The sequence below is a fragment of the Protopterus annectens genome, chromosome 1.part0, assembly GCF_019279795.1.
Source record: "Protopterus annectens isolate FY-2018-M chromosome 1.part0, PAN1.0, whole genome shotgun sequence".
Taxonomy (NCBI): domain Eukaryota; kingdom Metazoa; phylum Chordata; order Ceratodontiformes; family Protopteridae; genus Protopterus; species Protopterus annectens.
Window position 1 is genome coordinate 1,308,153,519 of NC_056725.1, and position 19,262 is coordinate 1,308,172,780.

At 42.9% G+C, this 19,262-nt stretch overlaps 1 protein-coding gene across 1 annotated transcript in view; it reads right to left on the reverse strand.

The window, feature by feature from the left end:
* LOC122801633 (SUN domain-containing protein 2-like) overlaps positions 1 to 19,262 on the reverse strand; it is an 874,347-nt gene that overhangs the window by 590,552 nt on the left and 264,533 nt on the right. Inside the window, exon 3 of the mRNA XM_044071146.1 lies at positions 18,199 to 18,359. Coding sequence (XP_043927081.1) covers positions 18,199 to 18,359 — 161 coding nt within the window. The remainder of the gene's footprint in view (positions 1 to 18,198; positions 18,360 to 19,262) is intronic.

Here is a 19,262-nt window from a genome sequence, read left to right on the forward strand (position 1 = left end):
AGTAATGTTCCCAGTCTATGTTTGGGTAGTTGAAGTCTCCCAATATGATGGTATTTGGAGAGACATTCATACTCTCCAGTGTCTTCAAGAAGGCTGAGTGGGGTTCCTGAGTTTGAGAGGGTGGTCTGTAGCATGCTACAACCTGTAGGGCAGTTTTGCCTATGGTTAGTTGCACCTGGTTGGTCTCCAATGCTTCGTGCGTTGCCACTAACCTGGAGGTGTGGGTACCTTTGATGAATATGGATACTCCCCCTCCTTTTGTGGTTCGGTCCAAGTTTTGGGGCCGGAAAGCATGATATGAGGTAAAACCTGGTAGTGCTGGGGTGCTCTCAGGAGCCTTGAACCAGGTTTCAGTCACTGCACAGACATCGATGTTCTCCATACTGAGGAGGGCTTCGAGAGCGTGCATCTTGAGGTTTAGACTTCTGGCATTGAGCAGCATTACCCTTAGTTTTTTTTCACTTGTGTTTTCTAGGAGGTGGGTTTGTCTTTTGAGCCTTGCCTAAAAAAGGCACTATGGGGGTGGCAAGAGCCTTGGCCAATATCCGGAAGCCCAGGGGTGACAGGTGCAAGCCATCCCTTGCGAAGCAGCATGGCTTGTCAAGCATGTCATCCCAAGCAGACAGACATTGGATCCCCTTAGAATGACACCAGTAATTAAGCCAATTGTTAAAGCTGATCATTTTGTCTTTGTACTGTGGCATCATTCTTGGTGAGGGTAAGATGCTGCTCAGGGTCAGGGTCATACCGGCCTGGGCTACATAAGAGAGCTCCTCTATGTCTCTTTTCATGTAGTCCAGGGAGGTACGTCTCAGGTCATTCACACCAGCATGGACAATGACAGAGTCATATTTGTACTTGCTTTGGAGTGAAATGGTTTGCTTTGAAATAAAATAGCCTTCCCCTCGGCCCCTGCAGCAAATGTCACCAGCAGTTAGGATTTCCTTAGAGATTTTCCTTAGAGATTTAGTCCTGTCCAAGTAAAATCTAAGTTGTCTGCCCAAGTAAAATCTAAGTTGTCTGTGCACATCTAAGGAGTGGAGTATCTGTTCCCCTTTGTTCTGTGGATTAGAAAAGAAGGTTGGCAAATTAATGGACTGATTAAGAGCCACTCTGTATACCACCTTGAGCATGAAAGAGGGATTGGTCCTGAGGGACACCCTGTCCGCGTGAAAGATGAGGAAAGGCTCCACTGCTATAATGGCCTGTAATTCAGATACCCTTCTTGCTAAAGTGATTGCTAAAATGAAAGCTGTTTTCCAAGAAAGGAATTTTAACTCTGCAGTTGCAGCTGGCTCAAAAGGAGGAAGAGTGAGTTTTTTCAATATAAAATTACAGTCCCAGGCTGGAGTTGGGGCTCTCCTGGGTGGTTTTAAGTTTTTAGCTCCTCTGAGGAACTGCTTGAGCAATGGGTGAGAAAAGAGGGGTGGTTCCATGTTGTAATGAGCTGAAATAGCTGAGGCGTGAATTTTGATGGAGGAAAAGGAAAGGCCCTTGTGAAGCATCTCAGTTAAGTACTTGAATAATCTGAGGTAAATTGGGTACTGCTGTGGCCATCCCTTGAGTTTGGTTCCAGGCACAGAATCTTTTCCATTTTTCAGCACAAGATTTTCTAGTACTAGGCATCCTTGCCTCCAAAATGACAACCAACACTTGTTTACTGAGGGATGGTAATGGAGAGATTAGGTAATTAGCCAGGCTGCCAGGTTCAGGGTTTGAAGCGGAGGGTGCAGAATCTGGCTCTGCTAAGACAGCAGGGTACGTGTCTGAGGTAGGTGCCATGGGGCCAGCTGTGACACTGCGCAAGAGGGGGTACCCAGTGTTGGTGTGGCCAGTCTGGTGCAATCAGCATCATCCTTGGTTTGTCCTGTTAGATCTTTAGTAGTACTTTGGAGAGGAGAGGCAGAGGAGGAAAATGCATAAACTGATAGATTTTTCCAGCTGAAGGACAGATCTTCCACTTTCCAAGCTTGTTTGTGGGGAGTCCTTGAGCATAATTTGTCCAATTGGTAGTTCTGGGGGGGGGGGGGCAAACAGGTCTATATCTGGTATCCCCCATTTGTTGTTCACCATGTTGAAAATCTTTGGTTCCAGTTTCCACTTGTGTGGATCCATGAGATTTCTGCTTATTTCGTCTGCCAATGTATTTAGTTTTCCTGGCAGGAATTGAGCCTGTAGATGAACTTGGTAGCTCAAGGCTGTGTTCCACAGAGCCATGGCTAGTCTGCAGAGGGGGGTAAGAATGGGTACACCCCCTGCTTATGTACCACATAACAGTGGTATTGTCAGTCTTTACCATTAATTGTCCGGAAGAATGTGGTCCTTGGAGGCTGTCAGAGCATTCTATACAGCTAACATTTCTTTTTGATTGATATGCAGGTGCATTTGACTTGGGTTCCATTTGCCCAGAATGCACTTCCCTGACAGGTGAGCCCCCCCATGCATAGTGTGATGAGTGTTAGATTTTGGGCAGCAGGGGGTAGAGTGAATGGTAGCCCCTTGTTTTGGTGGCAGGCCTCTGCCCACCAAAGGAATTCTAACCTTAAGCAAGGTATGATAGGAATCATTGCTTCTAGATCCTGAGAATGTTGACACCATAGGCTTTTTAGATACCATTGTAGTTTCCTCATATGCAGTCTTGCATATGGAATTAGTAGAATGCACGAGGCCATGAACCCTAAGGCTTGCAGTATTTGCCTTGCAGATAGCAGGGTTTTTGTGGCCACTTGTTTGAAGTAAGTTGTCAAATGATTTTGTTTCTCTGGCGTGAGGAAAGCCATCTGGGAAGTTGTGTTCCCGCTTGCTCCCAGGAATATAATTTGTTGACAGGGTACCAGCTGTGATTTCTTTTCGTTTATGGTGTACCCTAGGCAAGTTAACACCTTTTATACAAATGCCAGACGATTCAGAAGAATGTCCTGGCTTTCTGCCTGAATTAGACAATCGTCCAGGTATGGGTATATTTGAATATTTCTTTGCCTGCAAAATGCAATGACTGGAGCTAGGCACTGTCAATACCCTGGGCGCAGTAGATAAGCTAAAGGGCAGTGCAGAGAACTGATAGTGCATGCACCCAGCTTTGAAGCGTAGGTATTTTTTGCAAGATTCCCTGATTGGGATGTGCAGGTAGGCTTCCTTTAAATCCAGTGTTGCCAAACCAGGCATCTTTGCCTATCATGGGAAGCAGCTGAAGAGTTAGCATACTTCATTTTGGAATCACCAAAAAGGTGTTCAGGACAGACAGATCCAGGATAGGACACCATAAGTTGTCTTTTCTGGGTACCAGGAAAAGTCTTTGGTAGAAACCTTGCCCCTTTTCCTCTTCGGTTAGTCTGAATAGCCTTTAATCTTGAGAGAGAGAGAGAGAGAGAGAGAGTACTTGCTTTTGAGCCTCTTCCCACTGATTTAGGGGCAGATCTGGCCAACCGTTCAGGGATGGTAACATGTGGAAGTGAAATCTGTATCCTTGGGAAACTATGTTTTAAAACCCATTTGTCCTGGGTAATGAGTTCTCAGTTTTTTGCTTGCAGAGCAATCCTTCCCCCTCTAAAGAAGCAGTCAGTTGTGAAGTGCTTGGAAGTTTTAAAATTAAATCGTTGAAACAGCTTACCATAGGGGGGGGAATCTTACTACTCCCCGATTTGGAAGTGGGAGCCCCCCACTGCTTAGTCCTGTGCATACCCTGGGACTGAAGCCTGGGTGTTCTGCTGGTTCTGGGTTTGATCTGAGAAGGCCTGGAAGAGGCAGGAAAGGGCCAATGCCTACTAAATCTAGGAGCCTGCACTTGTAAGAAATCTTTCACAGTTTGCATAGATTTACCTTTTTCCTCCATCTTTTTAAGAACTTCTGCTCTGTCGCCAAACAGGCGGTCCTGATTTAAGGGTGCATCCAGCAGTTTCGTTTTAACATGTTCTGGCAAAGACTGCTCCTTAAGCCAAGCATGTCTTCTAAGCACAGACCCAGTGACAGCAGCCCTACAAGATGCCTCTAGTGAATCAAAACCACATTGCAAAGTACGTTTTCCAACCTGTTCAGCAGAATGCATTAAATCCTGTAAATCCTTATTTTCAGCACAGGAATCGATTTTCTGTTTAAGCAATCCAATAATATGCTGCTGATACTAACATATGAAACTGGCAATTTAAGGCCAAGGTTGCAGATGTGTATACCTTCTTACCCAATCTATCCAGGGCCCTGGAATCTCTATCAGAGGGGGTAGGATTTTTGGCAGTAGTAGCCTTAAGGCCCTTGGGTCCCTGTGAAATGGTCTCAGGATCCGCAGTAGGATTTTTAAAAAGGAACTTGCGAGAATCAGAAACCCTGTAATATCGATGAGGTTTTCTGGGAGCAGGAGGTAGCGAGTCAGAGGCAAAGCTAGATTCCGAAAAGGCATAGTCAACAATGTCCAGCACAGGAGGGATAGCTAAAGGCCTGTGTTGGGGCAGAAGTAAGAAATCTCTAAGCCTCTCTATAGAATCAGAGTAATCCTGGCTTTCCCAGTGAAGAGGGAATGGAGTCCTCTGCATCAGAATCCTCATAGGTAGACGAGGGTAAATCCCGGTCATAAGAGGAGACAGAAATTTCAGAATCCTGGTCAGAAGTATCATAAGCAAACTCAGTCCTAGGTCTCAGATGGGGAAGGTTGGCTTCCCCTGATTAAAGTAATAAGGTCTTCAGCCATTCCTTTGTTTTTTAGGCATAGAGGCCTGACCATGCGGTCTGGGCGGTTTTCTAGGCATAGTTCGAGTTTTAAGCCTTGAAGAAGATGGTGTTGGTTTAATATGCAAGTCAGAAGGCCTGAATACACCCTCAGAAGCCGGTGCCTGCACAGCGGCTCCAGACCCATTCAAGGTAGAGACATCCGCAGGTTCCACAGTTGAAGCATCTCGCGGCATACCAGACTCCAAATGGGTCTCGGTAGAGGTCTACGAATCTGAAGTAGTGGTTATCAGGTGCTGCGAAAGTGCCTCACTGAGTACTGGCGAACTGGCGACTAGCTTAGGAGAAGCGTAGTCGGCAGCTTTGGACCTAGGCGGCCTGTCTCTGTCTTTAATTTTGCGTTTTTTTGGAATGTCGGTAGTCTGGTGGCTTACTGAAGACATATCTGGATAATTGAACAGAGTACCAAAATATTTAGTAGCGAAAATGTACAGATGACGAATAGTTTGTGGTTTACATAAGGCACAAAACCGACAGTGAGGTACGTCGTGGTCAGGGTCTAGGCAACAAATACATTAAGAATGAAAATCTTTATGAGGTATTTGCTTTCCACAAGAAATACAATTGTTGACTTACTGACATCAGTTTAGAGCAATAAAAAGTTTCCCCAACGGGGTACTTGGCTTTAGTTGAAGACTTCGGTTCTGAAACTCAGAAACGAAAATTTCAGGAGTTGGCCGACCAGCACTTGCGAACTGCTACTGCTTCGGGCACCGCACGGCAAGAAAGATTGATGTAATGGCGTCGGCTGCATGCTCTATACCCCTGACTACCTGACGTCACGGAAGATGAGACAGCAACCAACGCAGGACTCAAGACTTTGATAATCAGGCCGACTGAGGGCTACTGCAAGCAGATAACTCAAATGTGAAGACTGCAACAGTGAAACACGATCATCGCTGGGCTTCCCCAGAATGCGAGCTGGAAATAGAAAGCAGTCTGAATATATCACCCACTGCCAGTCCCTCACAGCCTCTCTGCACAAGGGATTATGAACGGGTTCCTCCTTGTTTGTTGATATACCAGACTACTGACATATTGTCTGTGTGAACTGCAATCGTTCCTAGAGGGAGAACGTCCTGAAAGGCTAGCAACATAAGGAGGACTGCCCTCATCTCCAGTACTGAGTCCACATGCCTTGTACCAGCTTTCCCTGGAAATGCTCCAACCACCACAACTTGGAAGTGTTCATGGTCACTGTGGTCATGGGGGAAGGAAGAAGGAACGGCCTGCTGATCAGGTCATCAGAAATAAGCCACCACTGAAGATGCTTTCTGCAAACCAAAGTAAACTTGATAGGAACAGACAGAAGATGGTAGAGAATAGACCATTGAACAGCCAGGGTCCAGTGAAGCACTCGCATTAAAAAAACCTCGCTAACAGAACAAGAGTAATGGCAGCCACCCTGGACCCAAATGCTTGAAGTACCAATCTTGCTGGTAGAGATGGAAGATCCAAAATAATACGAACATGTTCCTTCAGGGCTTGTATGCAGTGAGATGATAGTGATGCTTTCTGACTGGGAGTGTCTAGTAGAGCTCAGTGAATTCCAAACTCTGTACCACAGATAGATTTGATTTCGGCAGGTTTATGGTGATACCCAAAGGATTGGATATCTGTAGCACGTAATCTCTAGCTTGGATAAGGTGATGCCTGGGGGGAGTAGTCAGAATTGTCCAGATATGGAAACAACCAGAATCCTTTGAGGCTCAGGTGAGCGGAGACTGCTGCCCTGCATTTGGTTAACACCAGGGGAGCTGTGGAGAGACCAAAGGGCAGAGCCCTGAACTGGTAACGGACTGGCTCCCAGCCGGAAACGCAGATGACTCCTGAAGCATCTGTCTATTCTGATATGATATTAGGTGTCCTGCCAGTCTGTTGCACATCAAATCGTTCTTTTGCAATGGCAGTAAAATGGACTGGGCTGTAAACATTCGGAACTTCACTTTAGTTACAAACAGATTCAGGTTGCTCAGATCCAGGATAGGTCTTGGGTCCCCAGTTTTCTTTGGCACTAAAAAGAAATAGGAGTAGGTTCAGAACCATTTTTGCTCAGTTGGGGCCTCCTGGATGGCTCATTTTTGCAGTAGTTTTTGAATCTCCAGAGCTGCATATGCCCTCTGACTGGGTGGGATATTAAGGAGTTTCTTCTGAGTCTTTGGCGGTTGAAGGAAGAAGAGAATATTACCACCTTTGGATATAAATTCTTTGCACCTAATTGCTTTTTGTTAGAGCGGTCCAGGCATCTGGATGCGAAGAAAAACACCCTCCCCCCAACTGCCTCCACAGTTGAGTAAATCAGGCAGCACTTCAGGAGCGCTGAAAGGGCTAATCAGACAAAGGCTCTCTGAAGCCCTGATTCTGCGGTCCTCCTGCCTCTAGGGCAGCGTCCATTAAAACTTCCCCCTCTGCCTCTGGAGAAGAGTCTCTGCATTGATTCTGGAAAGACCCTTGGGATTTCCAGAACCAGGTTTTCTTGCCACCTCGCCGATTTCTGGAGAAAATACGCTGAGGGGTAGAAAACTTTACTCCGACAGCAGAAAGGGTCTTCCCTTCTTGCTCACTGTGGGCAAGAGCATCTTTAACAGAATGCCTAAACAAAGAGGAGCTATTGAAGGGAGCGATAAAGGATGCCTTGAAGGGTTCTGCGAAATCACAAAGCCTCATCCATGCATGTCTTCCAAATGCAATACCTGAGCTGGCTGCCCATTAAGACATCCTCCGTGGAATGGGAGATGAGCTTCCTGGAGGAATCAGACAGGGAGGAAAGAGCAGCCAGCTAGAGAGACACTTTGTTGAATTTCTCTGCCAACATGGTCTCTGATAGACAGTTGTTTGACTAGATCTCTTTGCAACTGGGTAAACTGTGCCAATTTCCGCTCTCAGCAAGGTGGCGGCCAAGGCATAAACATGCTTCCCAAATCTGTCCATCGCTCTGGACTCTGTTTGGCAGATAGACACAGCAGCTCTACTCAGCTAGCTCCTTCTTGGGAGCTGCCACCATAACCATGGCATCAACCGGTATGCCCTTAGTCCAATGTGGTCGGTCTTTGAGGGGAGACTTGTCTGGTCGTTTTGGGATTGGTTCTATCATGTCCGGCTCCTTCCAGGTTGCAGGGGGGGACTCGCCCAAGATGTAGACTGGCACACCCTGAAAGCCTCCAAAAAAACAGCCTCTTCAGAAGGAGTTTGAGTTGACCAGCCACTTCTTTGCATCAATATCTCCAAATGTCTCCAAAGGAGTTGTCCTCTGGTGATGAAATGGGGATCCTTCTCCCTCATCAAGGTCAGTATCCTCAGTGAGATACTCCAACAGGCAGTCTACATGCCTCCTCTTGCATGTCTTCTTGCAAGGCATCCCCTCCACGGGAGGCCCAGGACAGGTCTAAGAAGGGGCTCCCTCTTGGAGGAGAGTTTGGAGGCCCTTCAGGGCAGGCTGACCCTGGACAAGTATGACAGGCTCAGGACTCCGATCCAATGAGGGATGATGGGAAGGATTGTAGCTCTGAGAGGCCGGATCTCTAGCAGAAGACAAAACCCTTTCCACAAGCTGGAAAAGCCGAACGAACAAGGGAGAGTCCCTCCCCAACTCTCCCAGTACAGAAGCAACAGAGGAAGAAAAGGCAGGAACCCCCGCTCCCCGGTTGGAATTGGATCAGAGCTGTTGAACACTGAAGCCCTGAGAGAAAGGGATGGATATGATAAACTCGACCTGAAGCACCCCCCCGATCAGAGACCCACTCTGATCTAAAGACACAGGAAACAAGGTAGTCAGGGTAATTTTCAGAGTAGAAGATGAGACTCCTCAGATCCAACACCAACACTCTCGGGTGGCTAAGATCCTGGGGCTCCGATGCCAGTGGTCGGATGGGAGAAGGAGACTGCATGGAAATAGGAACACTCACTGATCCCAGAGTGGATGGAGAAGTCAAGACCCCCACCTGGATCAGAGTCTTGAGGATCTTTCTCTATCATCCTGTCCACAGTAATGCCCCATGCTCCACATCTAAAAGTACCCCCCCCACCCCCCGTCACCATCAAAAAAATTACAAACAAAAAAAAAAAAAAAAAAAATACAACTGAAGCTGCAAGTTGCAAAATGTCTGCGTATATGCACATGACTCTGTCGATCCACTGGAAGAACATAATAACTTGAATGGAATGTATACACAAGTCCATGTTATTTACCAGTGTAAACAATCAGAATGTAACCGAATTTTAAGTGTCAAAGCTAGATGCACCAAACTGATGTAACACAAGGTGTACCAGTCTGCATGCCAATATCCTGTACAGATGTATTATCGTACGGGCCTGGTAACAGCTCATTTAAGGAGGCAAAGCTAATTTGACTACCCCTGAAAACATCTAGGTATAACTTGGGGGCAATTCCTTCATTTAAAATAAACAAACAAGCAAAATCATCTGGGAATGCTTACTGGGTTTAAGTTTCGTAATCAGCCATCTATAATTTTAAGTGTTAAACAACCACAAGGCTAGACGCATCTTTACTGTCCAATTTACTTTTAGGCATGATGTTTTATCATCTATATCAGCTGAAAATATTTTATGGGTCACTGAAACACTTTCACTGAGCTCTACAAGACAAAAGCAGCTTTCAGTTGCTGGGAACTCTCAAATGATAGATTTTCACAAACGGCTCAGTTTTGTTCCCTGAAACAGTAGTCAAGTCAACATACCTTGTAGCATGGGATACGGACAGCAACACCATATGAAACAAGATGTTGGCAAGATAAACCTTATAAAATGGACTGACATCATGGAAAGGCAACTCTTAATTCTTTATCCTGAAATCCATTATTTTGTTGCTCTTACATTTCATTTGTACAAAACCTGCAGACAACCACTGGACTTGCATTTCTAGGACACAAGTTATCTTAACATTTGAGTAACCTACTTTCTTTCCAAAATGTACTTCCCCTAGTGCCATTGGTGTAAGTGGAAGTCCCCTTACTTGTAATTACACATTTGCACTTGTACTTTGTGCTATAAGATTCAGTAAGGCATGCCCTTCACTATAATCAACAATGGGACAGCATTGTGAGTAATGGCTCTGTATCGGCTCACATTTCTGGCTTTGGCTGCTCCTGTCAGTTATGGTCAGGTGTAGAGGATGGAAGTCTTTCTCAACTTGAATAATACAAGTTCCTTTTGGTGCAGCTTTCAGACCTTTCCAATTTTCAGGCTTTGTGACTTTAAGACACCTTACTTGATGACAGATCATATGCATGATATGTCCGTCCAAACCACTGCAACTTTTTTTTTTTTTTTTTTTTTTAAATCAGAGTACGTGCATTTGAAAAAAATTCTATTTGGATGCTGTTTTCAAGATGCTCCACATTTCTGATCCATAGATGGGAAATGGCTTCATGCTAGTCTGATAAATTGTAATTTTTCTGTTTTAGGTGCTCCCACCTTATGCCTGCTGACCAATAAGCCTCTCCCTACCAGACTCAAGCTCACTTGCTCCCTAGTGGTGAGGGTCTCCAGATCCACTAGGGTGACAGCAGTCCATATGGACCACCATTCAGGCAGACCATGGCAAGTTTGTGTTCTCAATGACATCCTGGCTTGTCTTTGAAGTTAGGCAGAAATGCCCATTTACTGATTTGTTTCATTTTACTTGTTTCCATGTGCTTTCATTTTTTATCTTGTGATGCTGTCATCTGCTTTTTTTTGTTTTCAAATGTTGCTGCATTGTTTGCCTTCATCACTAAAGCTTACCACATTTGGTGATGTAAGCAAGGCAGCACAAACCTGTAATAATCAGTTTCGTAAAATAAAAAGCCTTCATCATACATTACATCTCCATCTCATTGTATTTAAACCATTTTCATTAAATGTGAGTATATATAGAATATTTTCTTTCCCCCCACTTCTTTCAAGTATGGTGTTGGTATGCCTCATAGTTCTGGAGGCCAGGGGAAAGTCTACAAGTCAGGGTAACTACCATTTTCAGTTAGGTTAGAAAGGGGATTAAGCTTAATACATCTGAAGAATGGACTCAAATCAATTATGCTGTAGGTTAACACAGGACATTATGTACTTTGATGCAAGCACTTCAGTTTTAGGATACTGTGTGTGTTACATTTTGGGAAATAAGCTAACAAAATACTTCTCTGAAAGCTGACTACACACAGCACTAAGCCTACAATCCAGGTAACAGATGTGTGACATGGCTGGTGCTTAACCACAGTATGAGGAAGATAAAGTAGCAGTACAGCTTCCTGGGGACAGATGGCAGGTCAGGATTCAGATGTATTCTGCTTTGTGGTCAAAACATATGACAAAATACACAAAAGACTAGCATTTACGGTGCACAACTAAACTCAGTCCCAATACAGCACATCTCCCAGAAAGGTGCCACGTATGCCTAAACTATAAATTATTCTGTATTAATTTTGTCTACTGCCACCTGCTGAACTGCGTATGTCCTCTGTGCAGCTGTGTTAAGTTTAACAATGTAAGCCTGCTCAATCACGTGGCATACACCATTAACACATTTTCATGGAGTTAGTCGACGTACTTGTAAAACTTGACCTTGTGCATCACACTGTGTATTTGTTTAGCCAACATGCCTGATTATGTGCTCGCTGCAACCTGCCCCCCCCCCCCCATGAGCACTGGCCAACAAACTTAATAAACATCCAAATAATATCTTTACTGTGCTACTACAAAATCAGAACTAAAACATTTCTCCAAAAAAATAAAAAATAAAAAATAAAATAAAAATAAAATTTCATTATTTCAAAAACTGCAGCAAAAAAAGTAAATTTTGACAAACACAGACAACGCATACAATTCAAAGAAGGGATGCAAAACATGCAACTCAACAGTGTGATTAGAAGTTATGTGCAGGGTGTGGGGGATCTAAAGACACTCATTTTCACAAAAGCAGTATTGCCTGAAACTACATGATACGCAGCACATACAACTGAGCACATAAAATCAAGCAAATGAGAAAACCAATGTAAATGAGCACAGCAGCATATGCAAACACAGGAAGTTAAGATAATGAAGCGAGTCAGAGACTTATAAAATATCAACTCTGTGGACCTATATTCAGTGTTAACACTAAATTATGGAAGTATACATCAGAAGCCATGCTAGGCACATCATCATATGTTGGCAGCCAGCACCACAGCCATTGCTAGCAGTGTTATGTTGTAACCACCTGTGCCAATGAAAACTACACAGGCAGCAACTCACAAACATTTAAAAGAATAGTACAGTAGATAACTGATCACTTCAGAATCGGCACAGAGACCTACTTAAGTCAAAGTGTGGCACGCAGAAGAATGAGAGGTATGTGCAACACTGCCCATTTTAACTACAGACCTCTTTCAATGACCTAGAGGAAACACATTATATTTATCAAAGGCCCATCTCTCATGAATACTTAAATTCCTTGACATCATGCTACAGCATGTGGAGGAGTGTAACTGGCTCCCAAGAACACCAGAGAAGACACTGTACATGCATTCTACAACACTGCAAGCTTCCCTGAGGTCCTGGGCATCACACATTGCACTCAAGTTAATGTTAAAGCCTCAAATGGTTCAGAGACAGAGATGCACAAGAAGGAAGGGCTAACATTTCTTGAACTGCCACAGGATCTATAATGTCGAGGGAAGTGTCCAGAATGTCCAACAAAAAGATGGTAGCTCAAAAAATGCTGAGCCAGACAACATGAGAAAAAGTACTTGTATGGATTTAGTTTTGTCAAGCACTTGAGGGAGCATAGTCTGCAAAAGCTTGTGTGCAATTTACATTAAAGTCATATTTCATGGTTTACTTTGACCCATGTTTTGTTTCTGTATTTTGTAGAACATCTCCATGTGCCATCTGAGTAGTTCATGTAGATATGTCACACCTCCAACCTATACCAATGGTTCCTGTGAGGGGCTTTACACAATGTACAAGTAAGCATGGATGCTGCCAGCATGCTACATAAAAAATGGTGGTCTGTGTATGCTGTAGGCAATACTGTACATGCTACTGAGCCCATGGAGGTGGCTCCCATTTACAACCTGCAGACAATGGCAGAAATGTAATACACAGCCCCAAGAAACAATGTGGAAAGTGTTTTTGGATAGATTCTGTTTTGACACTTCTGGCATGACAACAATACAATACACAGATATGAAGAAAAAGTATTTACAGTGTGCCATATTGCACAACATGGTCTTGCAAAAAAAAAATCAGTGCAGCTAAACAACAGCATGCCTGGAGCAGCCATATGTGATGCTTGTAGCAGCTGGACTGGGAAGAGATGCAAAGAAATACAATGAAGTCACAGCCAACGCAGCGGCGGGCATAATACATAGCAGCACTGTCAAAGCATCATCAGCTGGTCCAGAATTATGTACAATGACACTGCCAACACAATACGCTGCATGCTGTTATCAATCAAGCTATGCAGGGCACTGCATGGTTTCTCAATTGTATTTTAGACATTAGCAGAACCACAATGGATGGAGAAAGTTCTCAACACCTGTACACACCAGTAAGGATGACACAGTGACAGCTGATTGCAACAAGTCAATGTGAGGTAGGATTTAATGGAGGTAAATGCAACATCCTTGTAATCTGGGTGACTGTTGGAGTCAGGGATCTCACCCTCTAGTTATGGGGTTGGAGTGCCATTACATGACAGCTGTTAGTGTGCACTGCTAGTCCTAATGAGGTTATGGGTGGGTATGAACTTCAGGACCTTGCTGGGCGACCGTGAGAGGCATCATTCAATTATGAAAATCTCCAGTCACGACCAAGGGTATTAGGCTATGTGCTAGCATCCAGCACTGATGGCGCACCTGCTACAGTATGTGTCCTCGCAAGCATGTCAATTTCATGCATTAACCCTCCCACTGCCAGAAAAGACAGACTGAATGGCATATTTAACATGTTATACACTCAAGGCACTGCCAAGACTTCGGTATCCCTACCGTCTTGCTAGATCTGGTCTTTGACTTTCTGGTCTGTATCACCTTTGGCAGATAAGTGCATGCCACACATACAGAAAGCATGCATGTAGCACAATATTTTCCTGGTTTGTAATCTGCTCCAGGCAGCCTCCACAGTGGCTGCATGCGTACCTATAAATCTGCAGACTAAACATGTCATTTAGAAGGTGCATGTGCTCAGCTACACCAAATGATACCATGATCCTCCCCACTGCATCTACCTGGATATCACCTACAATCACCATTCTGTACTGAATCCCAATTAATGGTACTGCATCTGAATGCTCCTGTACTTATGAATCTTCACCTGTGTGTGCTGTATTATCAATACTGGGTGTGTATCATACCAGAGTCAGAACACCAATATATGTTACATTGCTGCATACATCTCAGTTGCATAGATCTAGACACCAAACCTCCCTCTGCCTGACAGGCATGACAAGCAAGCAACAGCTATAAGCCCAGTCTTCCTTCCTTCTCGGAGATATTACATGTCCAAAGCACTTTCACAGTGGTTATAAAATACTACTGGGGCCAGACAACAACCAAGTCTGTGAATCATTTACCTTTACTCTGCTATCTGCACCTATCCATGTGGAACATACATATATTGCTTTGTACAATGCATACAACACAAGTAAAGGCTTTTCTGTTTGAGGGGAAATGGAGGACTTCCTGGTGGCTTCTTTTTTCAGCCTCTCAGGAATTGTTCCTCTTCTAAGGATGAGCAAAAGGTGGCACCTGTAATGACAACAACAGATGTGGAGACTGGTGGCTGCTTAAGAGTGCAGACAGCTGGACTTCTGTACTGGCAACATGAAGTGCATTCTGGACCCACTTACTGAACAGCTTTAACAGGAGGATCCCAGCCACTGGACTTCCAGAGAAGGTATCAGCCCATGACACTGGACACCCAAATATATAATTCCTAGGTATGTTGTCTATGGGTTGCTCAGCCTCCTTAATATCCCTCTGTGTTATTGCTTGTGCCTTGTTCACTGTCCAGCCGTCCCCATCATCAGCTGTCTACCCTGTGTCAGTACATATCCATCCATTAGTTATCCCACCTTTTGTATGGCCACTATCCCCATCTGTGTGTTTCATGTTTGCCTTCCCACACCAGACACATGACAATTTCCCTCTATCCCATATAAAGCCACCCTTCATTAACTTTTCAATCATTCATTTTTAATTAAAAGGGGATCTATCCCAACAAAAAACATCTCTCCTTCCCCAATTATTTGTCCCACAGTCTTTATCCTTATGCCTTTTACCTCTGCTTGATATGCTCCACTATCCTACTTTCCTGTTTACCCCTTTTCCTCTCATCTATGTGATAAGCATACTGGCCCCTTCAGTGTGCACAGCTCCACCACAGCCTACTGGCTACTATGCTACACTACACTGACTTACCTATGACCGTGTGCCATGGGCTATGGCTAGCCTTCACAGCACTGTGCATATCGTTTTGGGTACAGACAGCTTTGTTATGACATCAAGCATGTTGCCCACGCTCACTGTACTAACGCTGCTCCTCCAGCAGTAATTGCTGCCCTTATGCTTTATCATGCAGCCTTTCGCCTGGTATAACAGTGCTATTCCTTGCCTTGCATGTTGCATACCCAATTATCTTTTGGACACCAGTATTAGTGCTGCATACCTGCACACATCCCACCATATATCCATACATTTGACATGCTGCCACTGAATTATTTTTAACGGCACTAAATATAAGGAAATGTAACACATGGCTGAAAATGTTTTACACTAAAATTCTGTGAGAGGGAAAACATCTTTACAGTGAGAGAGAGACTTAAGCAGGTCTGGTGTAACACAAAACAAAAACATTTCATTTAATTTATTTTTATTTTAGAACAGAGTTATTTTATGACTATAACATGATGATCAAACAAAAGCTATAGTAAATGCTGTTTACACTAGACTTGACTTTTGCTGTTTTCTGACTTTTTTTTTTTTTTATGTTATTAATTTTAATTTACTTATTTTAACAAATTCAAATCAAATTAAATACAATTGTTAAAAAAAATAAATTTTTTAATACAGTTTAATGTCTATATGTATGTCACTGTCTTTAAAGCCAAAATAAAGCCAAAATATTAAAAATAAAGTCTGTTTTTTGTATGGTCTCGGTTCTAAAAATTCTTTAAAAGATTTCTTGAGAGACAAAAGTCATCATTTTAACATACAAATACAAATCACAGTACAACACATCAGCACACGGTGTTAACTCAAATACTGTCAACTTTCACAGAAATAATAAATACAGTAGAGATAAAAATACCCACAGGTTTGTTAAATATAAACAAATTTGACATGAATAAATCATTTCACATTTTTCATTTTTTTTATTTTTTAAATACTTAATGCAATCTATATATTGTATATAAAACAAAAAAATGAACAAAAAAAAAATAGAAAAAAAAAAAAAAAAAATAGTTGGTAAGTTAAGTGTACACCCTTAAACTAATACTTTGTTGAAGCACCTTTTGATTTAATTACAGCATTCAGTGTTCTTGGGTAGGAGTCTGCAAACATGTCATATCTTGATTTGACATTTGCCCACTCTTCCTTGCAAAAGTGGTCCAAATCTGTCAGATTGCTGATATCTGTTGTGTTACAAACTTCAGGTCACCCCACATATTTTCTATTGGATTAAGGTCTGGACTCTGGCTGGGCCATTCCAAAACTTAATTTTCTTCTGGTGAAACCATTCTTTTGTTGATCTGGATGTATGCTTGGGGTCATTGTCATGTTTGTTTGTGTCTTTCGGCTTTTCCCGGTTAGGGGTCACCACAGCGGAACTCCGGTCCACTAATGATTGGTAGTGGATTTTTACGTACTGGGTTACCAGCCCTGACGCACAACCTACAACGAAGGCACACCCCATTCACTTATGTCTCCACACAGAAGACGATCTAGCTGAGAATCGAAAGGGACAACGTCTTGCTATGAGGAGACAACGCTACCGCAGCACCACCAACGCAGTTCCCAGGATCATTGTCATGTTGAAAGGTGAAATTCCTCTTCATCTTTCTAGAAGATGCCTTTTGGGCCAAATGTGACTGGTATTTGGAACTTTTCTTAATTCTCTCCACCTTGACTAAAGCCCCAGTTCCAAATGAAGAAAAGCAACCCCAAAGCATGATACTGCCACCACCATGCTTCACCATGGGGATAGTGTTTGTTTGGTGATGCGAAGTGTTGTTTTTGCACCAAACATACCTTTCGGAACTGTGGCCAAAAAGTTCAACCTTGGCCTCATCAGAACCTAACGCATTTTCCCACATGCTTTTGGGAGACTTGATGTATCGTTTTGCAAATTTGACCTGACGTCATGAAGAAGCGAAAGCATCCGACGCAGAAATACTGAGACTGTGGTATTCGGGCCAACTGAGGGCTGCCTGCAGGCAGATAACCCAAGTGTGATGACTGCAACAGTGAAATACGAAGAACATCTTGAATCTTGTTACATCAAAACAGCCAGGTATGCTACAAATTCACCCTTTAGATTACACCACTGTACAGCACTCATACAACTCAACTGGCTGGAATTCCCCCAACTACTACTCTACCCAATTAAGCATAGCCAACAAAATCCTTTATCAACCAGAGAAGCAACTTGCCCTGCAAACATTACTACAGCTACACTCCAGTGCTAGAGCTCTATGCCCCACAAAAAAAAAACACACCCTAAAAAATAAATACAGCCAAAAACCTAGCTGGAGAATCCCTCTTCTCAAATTACATAGGCAAAATCTGCAATGCATTACCACCTAACATTACCTCTTTTATAGCCTTGTTGCAATTTTAAAAAATGCTAAAAGTTCACTTTTTCAACAAATGGCTGTGCCCATGCATGGGTTCCTGACTAAACAGTCCCTTTCAGATAATACTGCCTCTACTTTGACGCCAACACCCTCAAACTATAGGTTTCATTTAGCTCGGATGATTAGAAGAGCAGTTATCCTAAATAATCCACATTTGTACTCTACAGAACTTGTATAATGCTGAATCTGTCTCTCACTCACTATCCTATGCACCTTATTTCTGATACTCTGATTCTTCATAGAAGTTGTATATAATTTTTGTTGTATGATCCCCGTTTCACTAGCCTATGATCATGTACTATAACTCTCTTCTTTCAGAAGCTGTATATATCTCTTGTTTGTAGGAACTTTGTATCCTTGTATTTTAACACACTGTGTATTCAAATTTAATCAAATGTTGCTGAACTGTATATATGTACCATGTGAAGCTTTTCTCCCTGGGCCTCCGCTAAAAGAGGATATCTGTCCAGTCGGACTTTCCCGGTAATCAAATGTAAAATAAAAATAAACATTACGGAAACACTTCTAGAAAGTGGTTAGGCAATCTGTCAATTGTAAACACTCACCTTATTTTCTTACAGGAACATGGTCCTACTTTAAAAAAACAAAACCGAAATAAATGGTTTACAGATTAAAAGTAAAAAACTCACCCCATTGAGGTTCTACGTCCCTTCCATCCTCCAGTAACAATGAAGTGCCACTGTTGCCATAATTGGTAACAGACTGCCTAAACAAGGAACTTGTCGTGGAATAGCCACCTTCTTGAAGGTCAGGTGAAGAACGTTTGGTATTAGTCTTCTTCTTAAATATTCTTTTTGAAAAAATTAAAAGTAAAAAAGTTAGCATCTAAACCACATCTGCCCATTTTAACAGCATCTCAGGAGAGACCAATTCACTAAATAAAATTACATTCAAAGGTACATACTGTTAAACACAATGTACCATCACAGAACACAATGTCAGCTCATGCACATTAACAAAAAAAACTTTATTTAACAATGCAGAAATCAGTGAATACTACTAGCACTTCCTACATATGCACACACAACTTCATTCAACTTTGCACCACCAATGAACCCCAATATTCAAGTACATGCACAAATCTCCAAGCACACAACTTGGACAGCTGCTTCTCAAACTGAACATATCATTTGTATGTTTGGAGTGTGCCAGAGTTTGTAAATACTGCGGTAAAATCAATGGCCAACAGAAATAGCAGAATACTTGTGGAGAATGTTTTTTCATTGTTTCTGGTCAAGTGTGCTGTGAGACTGGAAAGTGAGGGACTGACATTTCACCAAGGTATGTGATTTTCTAACTGCAGTTGCTGAGCATCTACACCATTTTAAACAAAACAAAAAACAAAATGATACAGACAGTGATAAGGAACTTCATGCTCATCCGAGGGTGTTTGCCATTTCTCCATGACTGTACGACAGTGGACTTGGTATAGTTAATAGGGAGAGTGGTAGCAAAGATTTTTCTACATTAGAGGCACTTGTCTGTGATTTCAATTTTACTAGTCAGCTTTCCTTTGTCATTGTTGTGCATCACAGTCTTAACAGTTATTAATTTCTAGTAAAGAACCCACTGATGCACTCCGCAGTTAATATATTAACTAGACCTCCACTGCCACGTAGAGAGAACACAACTCTCAGAATTACATTCAACCTGTGGCTGAATTTTGATTACTCAGGCAGAGACTGACCAAGCA